Consider the following 24853-nt stretch of genomic DNA (forward strand, 5'->3'; position numbering starts at 1 on the left):
AGACCATTCGGTTTGCATTTCATTTTGTATTCTGAATATTTTTTGTATGACAACTCAGTGTAGATTACAAATATTGAACTGACTTTGTTTAATTTGAGTGTAATTCAAAATTTACTTAAAATGCTAGTTATTCTATATATTTAGTTCTAGCCATGCTACTAAAAGATCTAATCAATAGGTTTTTAGCTTCTTGGATTTTCTAGCTATATAATCATATTTACAGAATTATGATGCTTTTGACTCTTTTGACCTATCTACTGCTTTTAAAATTTTTTATTGTCTTATGTCATGAGCTAGAGTCTATAAATTTTAAATAAAAATGGGCAAAATTGGCATCTGTGTCTTATTTCTGATTTTAATAGGAAATTCTGTTAGTATTTCAGCATTTAATAAGATTAGTATTCAATTTTGATACTCTTTTCATGTTTAGGATGTTTTAGTTTTTTCATGAATGACTGTTGAATTCTTTGAAAAAAATTTTGGTATAGAAAGAGTCTTACATTTTCATGTGTTAATGTAATTGATTATGTTGGTAGGATTCCTGTGGTACACGTTTGCATTCCTGGAATAAGTTCAGTTTTATCATTATGGCTTATTATTTTTGTACTCTGTTAGATTAGATTTGCTAATATTTAGTTTAGGACATTTTAACCTATATTCACAAATGTGGTTAATATTTTTCTCCATGTGTGCCATCCGTGTCAGATTTTGGCAGTAGAGCTGTGTCAGCATTGTAGAAAATGAATGAGGGATTTTCCACATATGCTCAAGGACCATTTGAATAACAGAGATAGATATGTTTCTTTATAGAGCTTTCCTACATCACAGTCTGGGCCTGGTGCCTGCTTTTAACAATTGATAGTTCTGGTATAAGAAAGGTAAGTTAGACCAGCAAAAGAGAATGAAACACTTAGAAACAGATTAGAATAACATACATTTAATGTATAAAAAATTATCAGTTCAAATTGATGTGGAAAGGATGCATTATTATTATAAACGACATTGAGAAAATTAGCTTTCAGTTTAGAAGAAAATAATAGTAGAGCAGTAACTCATACCATATTAGTAAGTAAATTTCTACTGAATTAATATTCTTAATGTAAAAGTTAAAACTATTAAGGCATTTGGAGAAAATATGGGGAAAATATTTTTATTACTTCCAGGAGACTTAATAAAGATGACAGGAGCCTAGAACAATAAGGGAAAATTGACAAATTTATCTAGATTAAAAATGAAAAAAAGTTTGTATGCAAGACACTGTACACAGAGTCAAAGGCAAATAGCAGACTAGAGAACAATATGCTAGTTGATATCTATCGTACTTATAAAATACATAGAAGGTTTTTATTAGTTGTCTACTTGATAACAAAAAAGAAGGAAAAAGCAGTAGAAATTTTGGGCATTGTAGATAACACACTACAGAAGAAGAAATACAAAAAGCCAATAAGTATATGACTACTGTCAGATAGGAAAGTGTAAATCGAAACAACCAGATACCATTTTTTGTTCATTAAACTTATCAAAATCTAAGCAATTGATAGTAACCAGAAATGGGTATCATTGAACATAGTTGGTGGAAATATAAGTATGGTACAGTCATTTAAAGTTACTTGCCCATATCTCTTAACTTTTTAAATATGCAACACACTTTGATCCAGAAATTCTAGGTATTTAATCCACAGAAATAAGAGCATTTATACTTTTAGCCCTGCTTGTATTTATGTGTACATATTTGTAGATATATTTGCTTAAACTTAGGAAAAAGTTGAGAAAGCTTTACATCAAGTTATTAATAAAACTGATTTTAACCTTTGGAGGTTAAAATTGGATGAATGTAATTTTAATGACATATGCATATTAGTGTAACAGCTCATATAAGTAAATGCAGTTATTAATAGTTCACATAAGTAAAATAAACTGATTTGTTTTAATAGTTAATTTCTTTTATATTTCTATCATTTAACTGTACCGTACCTATCCTGGACTTAGAAAAATATTTGCTATGCCAAATACAAAGATTGTTAAGAACCAATTAACTTATTTTATGCACTCTTTGTGAAAAACATTTTAACAACAATATCATAATGGCTTCTTCCAATGCAAAAGAAATGAGCTGTGGTCACTAGAAAGAATATTTGTACTAGAGAATTTGGACTTTTTAAAAAATGAATATTTTAAATATATATTTTTTAACTTTAGGATTTTATGTACATGTTGACACTTGGACTGTAGCAAACTGCTATTTGGGCAGAAGCTATATCTTATTTAACTTACATTTTTAGTTTTTAGCATAATAAGCAATTACCATAGTTGGTTATTTCCTTTGGTTTGACTAATTCATAACTGTTGTAGCATTTGTTTATTCATTTCACCAAGCTGTACAGTCCTGTTTAGTCGTATTTCTGACAGTTTCTAAAATGATGTGGAATGCTTTCTAATTTAGATTCAAAACAAATATTTAAATAATTTAGGTAAAGTTTAGTTATTAGCTTATTCATAAGTTTCTTTTGGTAAATGCATTATTTTTATTTTGGTTCAACTGATTTAGCTGTTTAATAATATGGACAGTACATACTTGATTAATATTTATTTCCTGAACTTAATGGAGTATTTTTTTAGGCTACTTGAATATCCTTTAGAACAGCTCTGAGTAAACTATAGCCCATGAGCCAAATCTAGCCCACTGCCTGTTTCTGTAAATAAAATTTTATTACAATACAACCATGCTCATCCATGTATGTATTATCTGTGGCTACTTTCACACTACAAAGGCAGAATTAGGTAGTTGTGAAAGATACCATATGGCCCACAGAACTTAAAATATTTACTTTCCAGCTTTTTGCGGAAAACTTTTGCTTTACGACATTAGACTATGGATGGCCTTACATACCTATATCCAGGCTCTCAAGGGAATCTTTGGACAGATTCTGTTTATGTTCAAAATTTATTTAGTCAAGCATGTTTACTGAGCACCACTTTTGTTCTGGGCACAGTTCTGGGTATTGGAGACACAAGGGGTGAAACAGAGAACAAGGTACACAAAGTCCCTGTCCTTATGAAGCTATCTATCATTTGAGTGTAGAGAAGATAACAACTAACCATGAAGATTTTCCTCTTAAAAGAGGTAGATCTTTCTTCTTTTCTGATTAGATAGTTCATGAATTTGTTAACAAAATGTGATACTAACTTAAATTTCCTGACTGTACTGAACCTTGGGAAGTGTGACATAGCATACAGTGTTCATTGTTACTTATACTTACTTTCTTCATTGGTGAAGTTCATAGAGGTCACTCTCCCTTTTGGGTCATTTTGGGTTCTTAATATGTATTTCATATAACAAGTTGAATTCCTCACTGTGGAAGTTAGGGGCTCAATAAGTATATGTAAAATTCATCAGATAGCTATATGTCAGATTTTCTGTTAGAAAAATTCAGTGCTAAAATAAAAAAATATATATATGATAGCTAACATATATCAGGTGCTCTCCTACACAGTTTATAATTATAATTCCCTTTTTCCAGATGATGAAACCAAAGTTCACAGAAGTGAGGTGAAATGGTTAAAGGATGGAGCCTGCTCACACTAGCATCTTGGCCTGGCTGACGCCAGGGCTGAAGCTCTTGGCCGTTGTTCTACTTAACACATTTTGAGATTTGCAAATAAGTGTTTTCAAGTTGGCATGAATATAAATGGAACTTTGATTTACTTGCCCATTTATCTTTTCCCTTTTTTTGGGTGTAGATTATTGGTATTTGAAGATGCAGGAGATAATTTTCTTCTCCTTTTTCTTTGTGTCTGTGTGCTTTTGTGTGTTTAAGATAAAGTAACCCAGGAAAGTCCAGAAGAAGGAACCTGCAAAGATAAAACCCAAGTAAACATAACACACCAAGGAAGAAAGCGATTGATTTCACCGGGAAGCTCAGAAAGTACATCACCAGTGCAAGACACAGGAAAAAAGTGCAAAAATGCTGATCAGGAAAAATCTATCATTTCACCCAAGGTGATTTTTTAAAGAATTCATTGTTCAATTGTTTTCTTTATCAAGTATTCTAGATAGGAATGGATTATATGTTGTATACAGCAAGGAAAAATCAAAATCGTTTTTTTTATTAATGAATTGGTGACATTTGTAAAGACAAAAACTAGCCCAGATTTTTTTGGGGGGCAGGGGTGTTTATTGAAACTCATCTTTAATAAGACTATTTGCATTGTTGAAAAGAAAGCTATTTAATTTAGAAATTTTCAGACTGGGAAATAAGTAGAGACCACTTGACTCTATTTATCATTGGTACCTCTATTCTGAAAATCTGGTTTCTCCTATTTTATTGGTCATTCTCAAATGCATGTAACCAACTTCTTAGATAATTGTGAAGAGGAGAACAACTAATGAGCTCATTCTTAATAGCCTGTTGCAGGATTACTTCTGGGCTAACTTACAGTCTTTATAAACCTTCTCTTTTGGTTTTTGCTAACTCACTAAAATGATTTGGCTGACTTAAGTATTCTTTTAACACTGGGTACTTACAGAAAATGTGGCCTATGTTGAATGCATCTAAAAAGAGAGAGAGAAGAAAATAAAAGAGATGGCTCCTGGGCAGAAAGGTCAGGTATTCTTCCTTTCAGTAGAGGGATGGCTTTAAGTGACAGTTTTCACAATTGTGTAGACTTGTGGCCGAGCTCTGTGGGTCCCCTCTTTTGGCTCTCATTGAGACTCCTTTGGCTCTCACTGAGTCTGTGCAGCCAGTACATTGAGACTCAATGAGAGCCAAAGGAGTAGGGTTGCTTTTAGAATAGTGTGCACTGGAATGATAGAAAGGCCAGCAGCATTTCAGAGGGTCAGGCTGTTTACCGTCTTCCCCTCTCTCTTGCTGCCTCTCCCGTTAGAGCAGATCCAACTTCTCACTGGATCCTTTCTTCCAGCTAGAGAAGTGGGGTCTAATCACTATAGGCTCAACTCCTTTGCTTACTTACAGAGTCAAGTTTAATAAATGAAAACAAAACGTTTTCTGACTCACATATAGTGGCCATAAAAACTTATTAAAGTAAAACTTGTTTTCTTTGAGTGCTAACATGTTCTACTCTCTGAACATGTTAATATGACTGCCTCTTTTTCCAAGAAAAGAAATTATTTTTTTCAGAAGGCAATCTAGTATACATGTTTTACTATGTTAATTTCAACCCATAAAGTTTGGTAATCACAAGTAAAACTTTCAGAAACACTTTCATAATTGATAAGAGTATAGAGAGGACCAGTAAACAGATCCAGAATATTTGAGGTATTTAGAGATTTCGAAGACATCAAAGGAGTATTCAGCCAGCTCCCAGGAATGCCTGAGCTCTGCTTGGGCAATTGCTCTCTATCTTAAGATTTCCAAAGGAGGTTCGCCTCTCACAGCACAGGAGAAACAGAGCTCAAGGTTTCATAACCTTTTTGTAACTCTTTATGCAGGGCTCTCAGGTAAAGCTGGGCCAGAGAAGATGACTTAGGCTGAGACCCAAGCAGGCCTTTTCAAGCCTCACCCTCTGTCCCTGCCCAGTTTGTCTTAACACTGTCTTGCAGCTGGTCCTCAAGAGGTGTCTAAGTGTGGAGCAGGTGGGAGGGAAAGTTAAAAATGAGTGAAAACAATAGGCTAGGCCCACCTGTTTAGCCTAATGGTGGGAGATTGGCAATTATAAGGGACTAAGAACAGTTTGGCCAGGCCTGCAGAGTAGGCTGGGATCAGTTTACTTGGAAAGGATCAAATCACATTCTCCTGGGGAAGAGTAAGAAAAGAAGTGGAGAGAAAGGGCAGAAATCACCTTCCCTGCACTGGGTCCTACTCTTCAGATTCTGACTCATTTGGTCTGTGCAGCCAGTACATTAGCCTGATTTTAAATAAATTCTCTCAATATGCGCTCAAAATTGAGAGCTGCTAATATATCATTGTTCAACACCTTAGAGGAAACTGAGGCCCAGATCACATTGCTAAAGACCTTGGGCCTCAAACGTAGACCTTTTCATCTGGGCACAATGGGTTTTTCTACCATACGTATTAGACTCTTCAAGAATTTTGTCTCTAGTAACTTCTGATAATGCAGATAATTGCTCTAAAAGAGTCCATTTTGATCAGTTCTCTTTTGTCTTTCTGCAGCTCCTTACCAGTTATGTAATTGTCTAATTTGAGAGTGAAAATGAGAGTGTTTGAATCTGTTAACTTTAAAGAAAAGGATGCTCTGTCCTGTGCACAATCTAATTAGGACTCAGTTGTAAGTGAGAGAAGGAAATCTAACTGAAACAATTTAAGCAAAATAGTCTCGTGAAGTATATCGACAGGCCATTGCTGGGAAACAGGCTACCCTAACGCTTAGTGACTTCTTATAATTCTGTGGGCTGGCTGGGCTCAGCTAGGCACTTCTTTTGTGACAGTTTTGTGTCAGCTGGGTTGTATTCAGCTGGGAACTTAGCTGAGGCTGGAGCACCCAAAGTGGCTTCACACACATGAGTGGTGCCTCGGTGAGGGTGGATGGAGTGGGGAAGCAGTAGATGTGGCAGTTGGGAAAGGGAAGGGGAGGGCTTGTTTGGCTTGAGGCAATGGAGGCATATCTATGAAAGCTGTGTAATAGACAGAAATGAAAGTTGGTCTCACATGGAAGATAAAAATCATGGCTAGAGAGTTCTGTTGTAGCCATATAATTTGGAAGCAAACTTGCAAACATTTCATTTGGAGTATATGAGAGTATATTCAGTTGGATACTTTGGCAGTGAGAGCCATTTCCAGTTATACTGCCAGCTCTGTCCTGTGGTCGTAATTGCTGAAGCAAATAAGCTGGCTATTAAGTATCTAATTTCTCTGCATATAGATGCCTCCTGTGGAGTCTTAGTCATTTTTCATCGTGGACATAGCAGTGGAGATGAAGACTATAACTCTACATAGCTATTTCTTAAGAAAGGCTGTATCCCCCAGGGCTCCTCAGTATTAGTTTACTACATCAAGGAATCTTATACCCTTTGCTCCTTCCTGATTGGTCATTTGAGTTAGTATCATTTATAGCATAGTTCTGATCGGTCCCATAGAAACATTTTTTTATTTGTTATTCATTCATTCATTCATTCAGTCAATAAGCAAATAGTAATATGGTGGCATTAATTAAGCTATTAATAGTAACAACTAAAAAAAAAAAAAACCCGACCATTTAGTGAGTTCTTATTCTGGGCTAGACCCAGCACTTAGATATAATTATTTCAATTAATTTTTAGAAAATCTTGGGAAGTGTGTTGATTATATCCCGGTTTATAGATCAGGAAACCTGAGGTTCTGAGAATTTAAATCAACTTGTTTAAGGTCGAAGGTTAAGAGATGGCAATGCTGGTTTTTTACTTCAAAGATTATTCTAGTAATCGTTACACTAAACAGTCTTTCTGTTATATATAAAGCAGTGTGCTAAGGTCTGGGATTACAAGAGCTCATAGTCTTGTTAATAAGGATTTCATAGTTTTGTGGGAGACATAATTCAAATCATAAAATAATGTGACCACACTGACTTTTTTGGAAGCTGTGAGGAAGATGACGACCTAAACCAGATGGAGGATTCCTAGGGAAGGGTTCCTAAAAGAAGTGATCTGAGCTGAATCTTAAGAGAAGAATTGTAGGCATGACCCAGGTGCAGAAGGGGTAGAGTTAGAAGTCCATCCCAGGTAGGTGGCACAGCTGGTATAAGAGCAAAAGGAATACAAATAGTATGCCAGGAACTACTGTTCTTAGAATTCTTGGTATAGAGTAGATGGCAGTGTAAGATGAGGGGGAGCCAGCATTGGGAACTGGTTCCTAAAGGGAGAACCTTGAAATGTTTTCAGCCACAGAGATAATCCCAGCAGCTCTTCAGAGGACAGATTGAAAGAACACAAGATAAAGGACAGAGGGATGAGGGAGGAGATTAAGGCATCAACACAGACAAGAAATAAAGAAAATTTGACCCAGGGCAGTGACATTAAGGATGATGCAAAGGCATTGGATTAAAGAAATATTTAGGAAGCAAAGCTGCAGGACTTGTTGCTTGGATATGGGGAAAGTGAGGGAAAGGAGGGAAAGAATGAGGGAAGATAGACCTCCAAGGTTCCAGCTAGAATGAACGGATAAATCATGTTGGCTGAAACTATGGTTGGAACACAGAAGGAGGATTTCAGGTTTGACATTTTGAGTTTGAGGTTCATGGGATATTTGGGAAGAAATACCTAGCTAGTGGTTGAATATATGAGTTTGAATTTCAAGAGTGTATTTGGAGGTAGAGTTTAGGATTTTTGGTCTTCAGCACGCAGGTGGTCATAGGATTGATGCAGGGCTTTTAAGGCATCTTATTAACACAAGATATTCATTCCAAGGACAGCTTGGAAACAACACATTACCTTGTTGACTCATATTAGGGGAAGTTCTTTATTCTGTCCCTTGTAGTACATGTAAACCTCAGATGGTTGAAGGATGGGGAAGGGCAAGTGTTGAGCTCTTTCAATAGCCATAATAATAGTACATTCCAGCTGCTTCCAAGCACCAAGGTCACCTTCCACTAGATCCATGCTCCTTGATCCCTGAGGTCTCTCACATGTATTTTTACAGTGTAGGGGATCTGGTCTCTCTATAATGAATCTCTAGCCTCCCCCACTTCTTTCTTCACATTTTCATCTAATCTAAGCAATGTAGGTACTCATAAAATATGAAGCTCTCTGCCTTTCCCTTACTTCTTCCAAATATAGCACACCTTTTATCCTTCCTGTCCCCTCTTTTGCCAGTTCAGTGACTTGCTCATGAGCTTTGTAATTGGCACAGCACAAATTTATATCTCAGCAAACTTACAAATTACTGCATGTAATGGATTTTGGGATCATTTATAAATAATTGAAACCATGAATGTTAGATTCTTGAATGCCAAGGGTCTACTGAATATCAATATTTCATGGAGTTCCATTATGAATTCCAGCTTTTGTGACTCTTAAAATATATTTGAGAGCTCCTGATCCATATATTGATATTTGTGACTTTATCATTCTTTTTTAGAATAAATTAACATGTTAAACATACTCCTTGTGATGATATTAAAAAAAAAAAAACAAATCCTTTGCATTTCATGGAAATAGAGGGAGTTGAAATAAGGTATCAGGTGTTTCATATCTTATATTTCATCTCATTTTCTTTGGTTTGTTTTTTATTTTAAGTGGTAAATAATACATGCTTATTGTCAAAAATATTCAGAAGCATGTGAAGTAAAAAGTGAAAATCTCAATTTCCCTCATCCTTCAGTCCCATCGTCCTACCAATACTTAGATTCGTATCCTTCTAAACCTTTTCATTTGGATTTACACAAGTAAGTTCCCACTTAGATATATAGGACATTTTCTTTAAAAAATAAATGGAATCGTAGTATGTATATTGTTCTTATTTAATTTAAAAAATCTTTAGATATATATAGAGAGATCTTCTTCTTTCCTTTCAACATCTCTATGGTGTTTCATGGTAAGAATATATTCTAATTTATTTAACTACTTCCCTAGCCATGTCCTTTTTTCTTTTTTTCCTATAATTTATGAAGGATGTTGAGTGGGCTCTTTTGTCTCCAAACTGTTGCTAAAGCCTAAAACTGGGGAAAAAAGTATTATGCATAAGTGTCATGTTTAAAAGGAGCCCCTACCAATGAGAGCCAGACCTTGTCCCATAGGACTTATCAAAAGGTATGAGAAGTAAGTGTTCACTGTCCCACCCCCAGGATTTATACAGAGAGAACTGAGGAACGAGAGGGTTTTAAGATGTGAGGGAGTGCTATGTTTGTGGGAGAAGTTATTTTCTCCCTTTCTCAAATCAAGAGAAGAGATGCACTCTAAGAGAATTACTTGTGAGACTGGTATTTAATTGGACATCTGCTTAGCCAGTGTGGATTTGCTGACCTACTCTATTAGTACCTGAACCGAGGAAAAGAAAACTGGTGAGAGTTAACCCAGTGGGGGACTGCCAAGTGGGGAGGTGGGTCAAGATTGCCCCATTCCCACCCCCGAGTTCCAGTCTCTGGTATGTGCCAGTTGGTCCCGTCGCAGAGGGAGATGAGAGTGGGGTGTGGTTGAGCAGCTTGAGAGAAAAGAGTGTGTTTTAGAGCAGGGATCCCCAATTCCCCGGCCATGGACTAGTACTGTCCATGGCATGTTAGGAACCGGACCACACAGCAGAAGGTGAGTGGAGGGCCAGAGAGAGAAGCTTCATCTGTATTTGCAGCCACTCCCCAGCGCTAGCATCACCACCTTAGCTTCACCTCAGATCATCAGGCATTAGATTCTCATAGGAGCATCTGTCCCTGGTGCCAAAAAGGGTGGGGACCACTGTTTTCGAGGAATGCAGCATAAATGTCACCAGCTGAGGGTCAACTCCAAGAGGTAGCCTAATGATTGCTTTTCCTATAGGTTATTTATTACTATACAAGAAACATGATAAGACCTAGGTGTCTTTTGTAAGGTCTTTAGTCAGTTTGGATAGTATTTTAAAGTTACATACTGTGTTCTTAAGAAAAAAATATCAAAACACTTAATTAGTTCAAAAGAAGTCATGTTAATATCTTCTCAAGAAATTATAGCTCTTGGATATTAAGTAATATTAAAATCAGCTTTTCTCAGATGGCAGGCAGTATACATGAGTCCTTAGTTATAAATGATGAGCATTCACATGTATGAGCAATGTTTCTATTCCACAGAAAGTATAAATAATTAAAAGGTCATTCTTAATAGAATAAAACAAGGGATACTCTTTGTGCTGGTGATAAATACAAATTAAAAAGGTTCTGCACTGCTAATGAGCATATTTACTTGGTTCAAAACACCTCTAATTAGTTAAACTGAAACTTTTATTCAGATCATGTGAAAGGAATCATGTTTATTTTCCGAATTGGTCATAACATAGCTTCATGAAAAGGTGAGCGAGGAGCAGTTTTACCATTCAGCTATAGGAAAAAAATCATGAGTAAATTTAGAAGATAGAAATAAAGTATTGCAGTAACTTATAAGAAATTATAAGGAAAGTACATGTTAAGAGTGTGCACATTGTTGAACAGGAAATTTAAGAGCTGAGTAGGTTTTTGGGGAAAGATTATATTCAAATGAAAGCAAATGTTGTGTTATGTTTTATTTGTATTTCTCTGGTTATTTGTCACTGAATGTTTGACATGATTATAAAGGTTTGATATGACTGTAAATTCCTTTTATAGTAACTATATATTGTTTTAAAGTTATTAAACTAGAGACATAAAAATGGTATTTAATAACTAAAATGTAAATATTAAAGTTTTTAAAATATGCATATTATACAAATCTTGTAGTTTCATGCTTTTATGCTTAAATTTACATATTTCTTTCAAAACACATTTCATTTATTTCTATTTTTTTCTTCTGATTTGTCTTACAGGAAGTGCCACAATCATATTCTGCATTTACATTAAGTAACACAAAGGTGACTAATATGAAAACTAATACACAGAGAAACGAAATCCCAATAGAGGAACTCGGTAAATTTTCTGAACTTCAAACCATCACTAAAGGAACTCCAAATAAAGAAGAGGCAGTGAGCCATTCTGAGAGTTGTTCAAGCGCCCAAGGCAAATCCTTCCATGATAAGTCTCAGGGGTCTCAACCTGAGTCCAGTTCTGCTCCCTCCAGTCCTGGAACTTTGCATGCAAAGGCCACTCATTCAGTTCTACAAGGTTCCGAAGAAAAGGTTAAGAGGACATCCTGCATGTATGGGGCAAACTGCTACAGGTAAAATAAAATTACAGGTAGCCTATTTTTTACATTATTTACATTATTTCAATAGCATGTAGCTATGTAGATATATGCTATCGTGTGTTAAAAGCCTAATAAAACACATTGGCCTAAAGGTTAGGAGCTTTATCATGTGTCTGCTCGTTGCACCCTCTCAGTATGCATTCCTGCAAATCCTGCTAGAGGCTTATAAGACTTAAATGTTTTATTTGTAGACGTGCTGATTAATACAAGGATCTGAACTTGGGATTCCAGACTTGAAAATTAAATCACTCGGACCTAAATACTTGCTTATTTAATGTCTTATTTAGATATTAGAAAGGTTCATAAATTGTTGTTGTATATATTATAACTATCAAGAGAATTTTAGGTTATATTTAGGCATTTTATTATACTTGTTCATTTCCTTTATATTTTTGTAATGGTGCTTTTGAATCACCATGATCCCTTCTAAAACGATTGAATATTTATTTCCTGGCTTGATTGGTTATTTCTGTACTTACTTCATTTGGTTACATTGTACTATATATTCTAATTTCATATTTTGTGAATTCAAATTATAATCCTTTAGTTTTAGACTATTGTTTCAGTTATAATGTTCATACTAGAATGTTTATAATTACGCAGTCCTAGTACAGAAGTATTTCTTTGCTGTTCTAACTTTCGAAACCAAATATCTTACTAATACATTCCAGTGGAGTTTGTAGTCTTCTATGCAATAGCATATTTATATCACATTCATATTATCTCTTTTTAAAATGCCTTGCTATTTTAGCACTTGCATAATAATATTTTTCTATTTCAACAGTTATAATTTATGCATTTACTCACAATTTTATCTGTTTACAATGGGCTTAGTTCCACATGTGGAACATAATTTGTAAACTTGTAGAATAGTAGTATATAAACCTTCTTTGAGTTTGGATTTTTGAAAAATCTTTTTTGGTATTTGTATTAGTTCACTAGGGCTGCCATAACAAAATACCATGGACTGGGTGGCTTAAATAACAGAAATTTATTATTTCACTGTTCTGGAGGCTGGAAATCAAAGATTAGAGGGTTGGCAGGTTTAGTTTCTCCTGAGCCCTCTCTCCTTGGCTTGCAGATGGCTTCCTTCTCAGTGTGTCCTCACATGGCCTTTTCTCTGTACGTGCGTATCCCTGGTGTCTCATCATTTTATAAAGGCACCAGTCATATTGAATTAAGGCCCTGCCCTTATGACCTTATTTAATCTGAATTATCTCTAAAGGCCCTGTCTCTAAATATAGTCACATTAGAAGTTAGAGCTTTTTTTCTCTTTGTGACATTTGCCAGGTTTTTTTGTGTTTCAGGCTGAGGGCTAAGAGGCCAAAGAGAATTTGGGGCAGTCTCATGGGACTTAAGCAACAGAAATGGGGTTCAGTGTTTGCCAGGCAGGCCTATATGGAAGCATAGACATTCAGGATGGAAAGTATGAGCATAAGTACAAATGAATATTGACTATGTAAAGCAATAATAATTTTTGTGTTGTGTAAAATATATGCAAAATTAAAATACATGAAAATAGCACAGAATTTGGAGATTAAAGCAAGTAAAATTTTGACTACTCTGGATAACATTATATAAATTGATTCATACAGTATTTGTTATTTTGTGACTGTCTGATTTCACTTAGCATAATGTCCTCAAGGTTCATTTATATTGTAGCATGTGTCAGGATTTCTTTCCTTTTTAAAGCTGAAAAATATTCCGTTGTATGTATATACTACATTTTGTTTATCCATTCATCTGTCAGTGGACACTTGGATTTCTTCCATCTCTTGGGTATTATAAATAATGCTACTATGACATGGGTGTGCAAATAACTCTTTGAGATCTTGCTTTGAATTTTTTTAGCTATATATGGAAAAGTAGAATTGCTAGATAATATGGTAATTCTATTTTTAATTTTTTGAGAAACAACCTTATTGTTTTCCATTGCGTCTGTACCATTGTACATTTCTGCCAACATGTACAAAGGTTCCAATTTCTCCGCATCCTCACCAGACTTGTTATTTTCTGTTTTTTGTTTATTTTTTAGTGGTAGTCATCTTAATGAATGTGAAGTGTGATATATTATTGTGGTTTTGATTTGCATTTCTCTTATGATTTGTGATGTTGAGCTTCTTTCATATGATTGTTGGCCATTCGTATATTTTCTTTGGAGAATTGTCTTTTCAAGTCCTGTTCCCATTCTTAAATTGTGTTATTTGTTTTTTGGTCATTGAGTTGGAGGAGTTCTGATATAAACCCCTTATTCGATACATGATTTGCAGATATTTTCTCCTATTCTTTAGATTACCTTTTCACTCTGTTAATTGTTTCCTTGATGCACAGAAATTTAAAGTATTTTTAAAAATAAATTTTATTAAATTTATTGATGTGATAATTGTTTAATAAAATCATATAGGTTTCAAATGTACAATTCTATATATTGCATTGTGTGTGTACAATTCTATATATTGCATTGTGTGTTCACCACTCAAAGTCAAGTATCTTTATGTCACCATATATTTGATCCCTTTTACCCTCTTCTTTTTCCCCACAACCCCCATTTCCTTTTGGTAACCACTATACTGTTGTCTGTGTCTACGAGGGTTTATTTATTTGTTTGTCTTATTTGTTCACTTGTTACATTCAGTTTTATATTCCACATATGAGTGAAATCATATGGTTCTTGACTTTTCCATCTGGTTTATTTTACTTAGCATGATATTCTCAAGATCCATTCATGTTGTCACAAATGAATCTTTTCTCATGGCTGAGTAGTATTCCATTGTGTATGTGTACCATACCTTCTTTATTTAGTCATCTGTCAAAGGAAACTTTGGCTGTTTCCATATCTTGGCCACTGTTTAATTCTGATGTAGTCCAATTTATCTATTTTAACTTTTGTTGCCTTTGCATTTGGAAAGAATCTTTGTCAAATCCATTTTGAGTTAATTTTGAATACAGTGAAAGAGAAGGCTCCAATCTTATTCTTTTTATGTAAATGTCTAATTTTCCCAACACTGTTTTTGGAAAAAATCTGTCCTTTCTGCCATTGAGTGGTCTTGGCACCATTGTTGAAAATCATTTGACCATGTATGTGAGAGTTTATTTCTGGGCTTTCTATTCTTTTCCATTTGTTTTTACGTGTACCACACTGTTTTGTTAACTGCAGTTTTGTAATAGGTTTTGAAATCAGGAAGTGTGGGACCTTCAATTTTGTTTTTGTTTTTGTTTTTTTTTTTCAAGATTTTTTTGGCTACTTGGGGTCCCTTGAGATTCCATATGAATTAGTATGGATTTTTTTTATTTCTGCAAAAAATGCCATTAGAATCTTGATAGGGATTGCATTAAATCTGTAAATTGCTTTGCGTAGTATTGACATCTTAATAATATTAAGTCTTCCATTTTATGAACACGGTATGTCTTTCCATTTATTAGTGTCTTCTTTATTAGAAATTAAACCAGTGTACACATCTTTCACCTCCTTGATTAAGTTTATTCCCAAATATTTTATTTTCTAAATGTTATTTTATTTTTTATTTATTTTATTTTTTTTAATCCTTCCCTTCTCCCCCCAACTTCCACCTCTGACCTACTGATATTGCCGTCTCCCCTTAAGAACTGGATCTCTGAAGGCAGGGTGTCTCCTCCTACGCGCTCACGGTGCGCACCTGGGGCCTGGTGTACCCAGGGCCCAGTGCACCAGAGGGGCTTGGTGTACTCAGGATATGGGCCGTGGCTCCGCTGGGGCTCGAACCCAGGACCTTCTGCGTGTAAAGTAGACGTGCTAATCACTACTCTATGGAACCACCCTCTAAATGTTGTTTTAACTGGAATTATATTTAAAATTTTTTTCTTTTGGTATTTTTTATTATGAGTGTATAGAAACAACTGATTTTTGCATTTTAATTTTGTATCCTGCAACTTTGTTGAATTAGTGTATTACTTTTGGCTTTTTTGTGTGTGGAATCTTTAGTTTTCTGCGTATGTAGAAAATACATCGACATGTACATTAAAAGTAGAATATTCTTGGCAGTATTATTTACAAAAGCCAATAATCTGAATGAACTCAAAGGTCTATGAATAGAAGAATGGACAAATAAATTGTAACAGCTTTATACAATGGAATATTACACAGTAATGAAGATATACTGTTGCTACATACAACAATATGGACTAATCATACAAACATGAAGAATTATTCTCAAAGAATCCTATCTATTTCCAAAGAAAACTAATATGCCGTTTTATAACATTTGCTTCTCAAAGTATAGTCCAGAGACCCCTGAGAAGTTCTGGTCCTCAGGAAGCTTTTAGAAAATCTGTTAGGTCAAAACTATTTTCATACTACTGCTAAGACTTTATGTCTATGTGCCATTTTCACTCTCATTCTCTCACAAGTGTACAGTAGAGTTTCCCAGGGGCTACACGATCTGCATTTTTGTTAGTGATTGAATGCAGAAGCAGATATGAGAATCCACATAGCCTCTGTTAAGCCAGACATTAAAGAAATTTCCAAAGTTTAAAACAATGTCTCCATAAATTTTTTGGAAGATGGAGTTATTTGTGTTAAGACATGTTATTTATGATAATATGTATATTTTTAAATTTTCTTATTTTTTATTTCTAATAGATTAAATAACGCATATAAACAAAAGCTCTCTGGAGTTTTAGTAATTTTTTCTAGAGGTCAAAAAGTCTGAGAAACATTATTTTCTATGACAGGATAGTGGGTACCTTTGAGTAGTAAAATGGCTTTAAATGATTGGAAGGAGACCTGTGGAGACTTCTAGAATGTTCGTAATGGTCTGTTTTTTATCTTAGCAGAGGATGCATAGGTATGTTCATGTTATTAAAAGTCTTTAAAAGCTGCGTATGCTTTTATATATAAAGTACTAGTTGAAAATTATCCATTGACATTCATGACCTACCATATATATCACCAGAAATTAATTTTGTTACCATGAGAATTCTTTACTATGTCGTGAGCTTTATTTTTAACAACGTATCACATTAGTTCACATTCTGGAATAATCAGGTGTGTTTTCTTGGTTTCCTGCCAAATCCTATTAATTATTTTTTTAGTATATCTAGAAATCTTGTGTATCGTATTAATTATTTTTTCTGACAGTATATTTGTCACCCTCATAGGAAGAATCCTGTCCATTTTCAACATTTCAGTCACCCTGGTGATAGTGATTATGGAGGTGTACAAGTTATGTGTCAAGATGAGGCTGATGACCGGCCTGAATGTCCTTATGGATCATCTTGTTATAGGTATGTAAATCTGAAACATTTGGTCGTGCTTCTTTCCTCCTTAATTTCTGTTATTTATTCATTTATGCCTGCAGTTTCTCATCTCAAGCCTTCAACATCTAGTTTTTAAACCTCTAGATAATAGGTTTTCATTTTGTTAATAGATAGGATTCTATTCTTTTAGATAATTCTAAATTGTTGACATTATTAACCATATAAAAACCTGAAATTGTTCCTTATTTCTAACTTTCTAAAATGCAAATCATACAATTTAAAAGCTGTCGACGCACCATATCTTATACTTTATCCAGACTCTTTAGTGTGACACATTTCAAATCAGGACATTATCTCTGCCTCCTGCAACTTCTACCATTCTTGCCAACACATACTGAATCCTAAAAGAAAAGTAAAAGTACTTCTCCTCTCTGCTTCCTTAGCATGTTGTGCCTGTCTGTATCATGCAGAATAGAATTTACCTCATGAGGTTATGTTTGTTTCTTTACTGGAATGTCTCCTCCTTCAGGCAGCAAGTTTCTAGCCTGCAAGGACACTTTTATCCTCTATCTGCAGCTTCATTTAATAAATGAATGAATTTGAAATAAGTCAAACCACCAAAGAAAGAAGTAGTGATTCTAGTCTTAGCTTTAATTCCAGAGGGCCATCTTTCAGATATAATTTGGGATACAATTTCCTAAACCTTCTGGACACTTTGAAGTTGTTGCTGTTCCTATAATTGTGGTTTTTAATAAAAAGGCATAGTAAGCTTCTTAAGCAAGAAAGAAAAATTAAAAAGCTTATTATGCCTTATTATTTGAAAAATAAGTGTTCTATTCCAGTGCAACATCATGCCGATAGTAATTAGAAGATATTTTCATTAGCTATGTCAATAAACTTGAAAATTTAGGACAAATGAATGAATTCTTAGTAAATATAACTTTTAGAAACAAGAAAAAAATAGAAAATGAAATAATCCTACATTAGAGAAATTGAATGCATAAATAGAAGCCTTCCACTAAAGAAATTCGAATTCTCTTTGGCTTTATTGGCTAATTCTACCAAATACTTAAAGAAGAAACACTCAATTTTTATATAAAAAAAGCAAAAGGGGATATATTCCTTAACTCATTTTATGAGACCAGAATAACCTCGATACTAAAACCCAGCAAGAATAATACAAGAATGAAAAATTCTAAGACAAATTATTTTTGAACTTAGCTGTGAATATCTTTAAAAAAAAAAGGTTAAGTGAGTTAAGCAATTGAAAAAGGAAAATATAACATGACCAAATTAGGTTTGTTCAAGGAATGCTATTTTGTTTAGTATTTAAAAATAATGTAATTCACCATATATCAGAATAAATAGAAAATTATATAATCATTTCAATAAATTAAAAAACTGACAAAATTCATTTATGAATTTACTATCAAAACTCATTTCAAAGTGGGAATAGAAGGAAACTTTTTAAACATCATACAGAATATCTACAAAAGCTTATAGCAAACATCATATTAAAAGTGAGATATTAAAATTTTTCTTTCTGATATCAGAAATGAGACAGTAATATTTCTTCTTTTAATTCTGTCAGTTTTTCTTAATGAACTCACTGCAATCTGTCCTCAGTGGAAAAGCTATAGAAATGGGAAACTCATTCAGAGCTGTTCCCTTTTTCATGTGTTGGCTTTCCTCTGGTTTCTGCCTGCTTTTGGTAGCTTATCCATTGCCTTACGATTATTGTTTTTAATATTTTTTCTAGGGTATAATTGTTACCTATGGGATGTTTGGTCTGATACAATGTCTTCTGTCATTACTAGAAGCAGAACTCTTACTTTGTGTCATATAATATAGCTGCTCTAGCTTTTGTTGGTTAGTGTTTGTGTTACATTTTTCATCCTTTCACTTTCAACCTTTGTCCTTAAATTTAAAGCATGTCTCTTACAAATAGCATGTAATTGGTTCCTTGGTCTTAGTTTTAATCCAGTCAGATAGTCTGCCTTTTAGGTGGAGTGCTTAATCTGATTACATTTAATATAGTTACTGATACATTTGAGTTTAATTTTTCCTTTTGTTATTTGTTTTCTATTTGTCCCACACGTTCTTTGTTCCTGTATTCTTTTCCTGACTTTGTTGTAGCCGCCAGCCCCCGATAGACACACGGACCACCAGAAATCAGTGAGTTACAGGAAACACACTCTTTATTCAGCCAGCTGGATCTGCCAGGGGTACGCAGACCTCAAATTAAGCAGCAGTGAAATGTGGAGGTACAGGGTTTTTAAGCCCTAAACCCCATTCTTCATCCTGTTTGAACACACAAGTCTATTTTTCTTCTTTATACTAACTGTCAACCTACAGGTCGGTTGTGCAAGCGGGGGGTACAGAAGCAGAAAGCTTATTGTTAGAGTGTTATGTTCCCATGGGCGATCGCCAAGCAGTAATTTCTCAGCCAGCACAACTTTTTTTGGGATTAGCCAACTGTTTTTCATTCTACTTTTTTCTCCTTCATTAACATTTTAGTTATATGTATTTTTTCATTAGTTATATTAGATTTTAATAGGCATCACTGACTTATTATGATCTACCTTACAGTTGCTACTTTTACCATTTCCTAGTGTGATAAGCTTATATCAATTTAACTCCATTTACTTATTCTGCCTTTTTTTAACTATTGTCATTATATATTTTTACCTCTACACATGTTAACTTATAAGGCATTATTATTAATTTCGTAAATGTAAATGTAAATGTAAAGGTAAGTATAGAGGCCGTGGTAATTGGGTCACTGGATGCACTGTATTTCTCTGGTCAAGCAGAGCATTTACAGGGACACAAAAGCTTTTTTTTTGGTTGCTGATGTGGCAGCTCAACAGTAGTGGCTCCATCTTGGGCCTAGATATTTATTTCAACAGTGTTTGAATATCAGCCTCCCATATCAGAATAATAAAATACTTTAATATAGTTTGCCTAAAAGAAAGTTTTTATGTAAGTGCATGCCAGATTTTTCTATAGCCACTGAAAACGATATTGAAGTCTCACAGATCATAAGATAGCTCACAAAAATTAGAAATTATTATATTCAGAAAAAATTTTATATATATATATTTTCCAGAAATAGAGTTGTGATAAGCCTGTTTTCTAAGATGGTTGACATATTTGGAAGGAAGATGAAATTTATGAATGAAAACATTTTGGTTTGCTTTTTATCTTTAAAGATGTCCCTTCACAAAACAGGATAAGAATTATTCTCAAGTAAAAAAATTATTCTCTCAAGTGAAATAGTATGTTGATTTTTAATCTTTTTGCTTCCTGGTCTTACCTCTTAATCCCTTGAATGTATGCAAGTCAGGTTATCTTTCTGATATATCTAGGCAATCTCAAATGTTGTATAACATTAAGTAATCTTAGTTTTATACTATGTCAGCTCTCTAAATTTATATGACATTGTATTTCTAAGTATTGTCATCTATGGTCAAAGTTTTTTTATTGTAGAGCAACTGTGAAAACACAAAACTGTGCATATGTGGATATATTTTATCCACAGCCATTCTATCCCATGAGTAAAACTGAGTAAAACATGAGTAACACAGAAACAAATAGATGTGGATCACATTAAATACATACTATAGTAAAATTAAAGATTTCCATAGCCCATATAATATAGGAGGTCGCTATTTAGAAAAAGATATTTAATTATTAAATTTTATTTTATTTCTAGACTACAGGTATTATTAACCTTTTCTCTGACATTAATACTTTTTCAAATCTAACAAAATTAAATCTCCTTGAAAAAAATGTTAATTTAAACAAACTGGTCGATGTTGTCATTTTAAGTATCTTACTCATTTAACTCTTCTGACCACAGTCGGTCAGAAGACTAGCTCAATTTAATGTGTTTGATTAGCTTAAGGTACTTGTCTGAATTAGAACATTAGATACTTAATGTTCAGAATAACCTAGTGATAGCTGTGCCTGCCTCTGACTCATTTGCTTCCTCTGGTGCATAATAGGATTTTATGCAGTGCATTACTTCTGTTCTTGCTTGTTAAATTAAGCACTAAACTAGGAATGCATATACACTAAAATGAATGGAGTCTCTTTCCAACCAGTTTAGAGCAAAAATGTAAAGTCAAGCTCATACATCACCTTGGATTTATAAAACCTTAGGCAGCCATGTATTATGCTAATGAAAATATTGGTGCCTTGTTTTTTCAGAAGCCAATGCCCTCGTTTTTTTTTTTAATTATAATACCTAAGAGGGATGAGGTAAAGAAGTACGTCAATTATCAACTCTAAGTGCTCTTAGTGTAATGAATCTGCAACGTGATCTGTATAGTGTGAAAGAACAGTGTTTTGACACAAGCATAATTCATTTTTTAAATATATATTTCATAGTAAGTAAATTCATTATTTTTTGTTATTTGCTGATTCAGATTAATAGCTATGATCTAAGTTTTTTGCTATTTTCTCTTTTATTTTTGAAAAGTGTTCCAAGTTATCGATATCTTAATTGATAATATACATAGGTGTACACTTCAAACTACAAGATACTGATTTTTAAAAGCTGTTTAATAAAAAAATAAGAATGTGTATTTAGGGTAAATTCATATTACATTATTTTGGGGAAAACAAATAGGTTTTAATAGAAAAACCCTAGTTACCCAGTAGTTGCGATTCCCAGAATCAGTCATGTGAGGCTATCAATCATTTTATTTGTAATTAAGAATAATTAAAGTTGATAGTATCTTATTGCATTTTACAGGATCTGCATATAGAGGAAGTACCCTATCATCATTTGCCATGCTTACAGTTCTTTAATCATGTTTAAGAGTGTGGTCTTAGAAGGAAGTATCTTAGACTAAATGTCAATCATTTGCTACACAGTTTTACATAAGATTTGGCTATAATTAAATTAAATTAATTTATTTATTTTTCAATTTCAGTTGACATTCAATATTATTTCATCTTAGTTTCGGGTAATATAAAATTAACACAGCATCTGGTTAGACATTTATATAATTTATGTAATTTACAAAGTGATCCCTTCGATTAGTCTAGTACCTACCCAACACTATACATAGTTATTACAATATTATTGACTATGTTCTCTTTGCTGTACTTTTTATTCCCATGACTATTTTGTAACTACCATTTGTTCCTTCTTAATTCCTTCACTTTTTTGACCCATTGGCTATAATTTTTTAAAACTTCATTTAGAAATAGCAGTAACAACATCAATTATATTCATGTAGACTTGACAAAATATACTGGGATGCCTTCTGTGGTTTTGTTTTTCTTCTTTATTTGATGAATATGCCTTCGTTTTAATAATAGATTTGTTTTTCTTTGTTATATTTAGTCTTAATTACACATATGTAAGAATTTTCAGGTTTCTTTTGGCATAGGTAGTAAATTGTAATGATTTTTAATTAACATATTGACTATTTTCCATTACTTTATGCTGGTTTACTCTTTCATTATTTAATAAATACCATATCTTTTTATTCTTTCTAAATTTTGAGACTTAGATATTTGGTAACATAGGATTCATAGGATTTTGCTTTAAGTTTTAAAATAAGTGTTGAATTTCAAAAAATGCAAGATTAATTATTTTGGAATGAAAACAAAAATATATATAGTATGATCACTTATTCATTGAGCAAATATTGAGCATCTAACATGCCAACCACTATTTTAGAAGCTGATGTAAAACAGTATTTCAGGTTCATTTAAAACTTTTAATGTTAAGTTTTGGTATTAAGTTACCAAATCTTTGGAAGTAAACAAAAATAAAAATTATTATTCTGTTCTCACACTGTTGCCTACTTAATCTTTAGATAAGTCTTTATGGTGGAGAGAAAATGGGTTTTTAAATCAGCAGACTTAAGTTCTAGTCATATTATGCTAATTCTGTAGCATTACTTTGCATGTCATTAGATTTTCCTGAGCTTCAATTCCTCATGAAAACATGGAAAACAGAGGTTGGATCATTTGTGCTCAAGGACCTCCACCCAGTAGTGGAGAAATCCAGAGCAAAGTGAAATCTGTTCGTATTCATAGTCAGATCAGTTATATTCCTGGCTACTCTTCCTTAGTCTTCTTTGCTGTCTCCTTTTCTTTTTCCCTACCTATAATTATCACAGAGTCACAGGGCTCGGTTCTTTCTGATCTCTTCCCTTCTCTATTCTATTCTTAATCCCTAGGTGAGCTAATCCACTTTAGTGGCTCCAGACTCATATGTTTAAATGTCTCCACTTGGTTCTAAAATAGGTAGTTCAGACTTATTACATCTGAAACAAAACTATTGATTTTTATCAGGAAAACAACTCTTTCCCAAGTATTCTCCTCCTTTGTCAATGACTTCATCTTATACATAGTATTTAGGCACCAGACCAAGACATACCCTTGATTCTTCCCTTTTCTTCACATCACTCATTCAATCCATTGGCAGTTCTTGCCATTTCACCCTTTAAATTATGTTAGGAACTTAACCACTTTTTACTTTCTCTACCTCTATCACCGTAGTTATAACCACCATCATCTCTTTCCTGGAGTACTGCACCAGTTTCTTAACTGATATCTCTTTTTTCTTCTCTTGCCCTTCTGTAGTTTGTTTTCCACACAGCAATCATAGTAATTCTCTAAAAATAAGTGATACCATGTTGTTTTCTTACGCAGAATCTTTCAATAGCTTCTCATAAAACTCTTTACCCTATCTTACAAGTTTTTCTCTGACTTGATTTTTTACTGCTTTCCTTCTCACTCATTCCCCGTGAGCTATACAAATCTTTCAGTGGTTTTCCAAATACCCTAGGCTCATTTCTACCTCAGCCTTAGCAAATTTAGAGATATTTTTAATTTCCTCTTCCTGATGTGTTCTTCCTTCAGATATGTACTGTTTTTCATATATCTATATCATTAAAATCAGACATGTTTTGGAAATTGAATATTTTAAAATATAACAGCTCATACAAACCTGGTATAGTTATGGGTGTGTATCTCTATGTTTAGAACCCAAAGATTACTGTTAATGATTAACAACAAAGCAAAAACAAAAACAAAAACAAAAGCAAACAAAACCCCTGAAAACCAGAAAAGATTTTGAGGCCCGCTGAGTTACAGAAAATGTCATTTGTGAAAGAGGTTGATATAAATCTTTTATGAATGAACTCTGAGTATTTTCATTCATTATTTGGAAAAAGTCCTGGGTGGAATTCGGCATTGTCCTTGAAAGTTATTTCAAATACTCATATGCTCCCAAAGATCCATCCAGGGTTGCTACTTAGCCTTAACCCAGGGTTATATGAAAAAGACATTTTGCCTTGTTATGAAATAACTGATTTTTGAAAATGGGATATGCATAGGCAAATGTTAGAAAATATTCTATAATTGTGTGAAGTATGATTGGGAAAATATTCAACCATAATAATTGTATGTATTATAGAAGGCAAATTCAGTGATTTAGTATTAATTGGCAATTACTTTTATGGGCACAGATCCCAGACATTGTTGGCTTTCTTAAACTAAAACTGATTTCTATTTCTATAAAAATGGCTGACACTTGTAAAATGCTCAGTAACCCACAAACGTTTATACACATTATTTCATTTACCCCTTGGAACAGTCCTCTGTGAAGCAGGCAGTATTATTTCTCTTTACAGATGAGGAAATGGAGACGGGGTTCGTAGGACTTGCCCTGAATCACAGAATCAGTAAATGGTGTCTTTTGAATTCAGACTTAGCTCTTCTGGTCGGAAACCAGAGCCCCTTCCACAACAGAATGCTGGTGATCTAAATTTTAACAAGCCGGATAAGAACAGGTCCAAGACA

General features: G+C 33.8%; 1 protein-coding gene across 3 annotated transcripts in view; it reads left to right on the forward strand.

Annotated features, from left to right (window-relative positions):
• The window catches only part of APLF (aprataxin and PNKP like factor), a 63092-nt gene that overhangs the window by 28227 nt on the left and 10012 nt on the right, over positions 1-24853 (forward strand). For 2 of the 3 annotated variants that reach the window (XM_039852382.1, XM_039852384.1), the window contains exons 6-8: positions 3819-4000; positions 11415-11764; positions 16928-17053. In XM_039852382.1, coding sequence (XP_039708316.1) covers positions 3819-4000; positions 11415-11764; positions 16928-17053 — 658 coding nt within the window. The remainder of the gene's footprint in view (positions 1-3818; positions 4001-11414; positions 11765-16927; positions 17054-24853) is intronic. The other variant, XM_039852383.1, reaches the window with a different exon arrangement.

Source organism: Pteropus medius, unplaced genomic scaffold (assembly GCF_902729225.1).
Source record: "Pteropus medius unplaced genomic scaffold, Ma_sr-lr_union100, whole genome shotgun sequence".
Taxonomy (NCBI): domain Eukaryota; kingdom Metazoa; phylum Chordata; class Mammalia; order Chiroptera; family Pteropodidae; genus Pteropus; species Pteropus medius.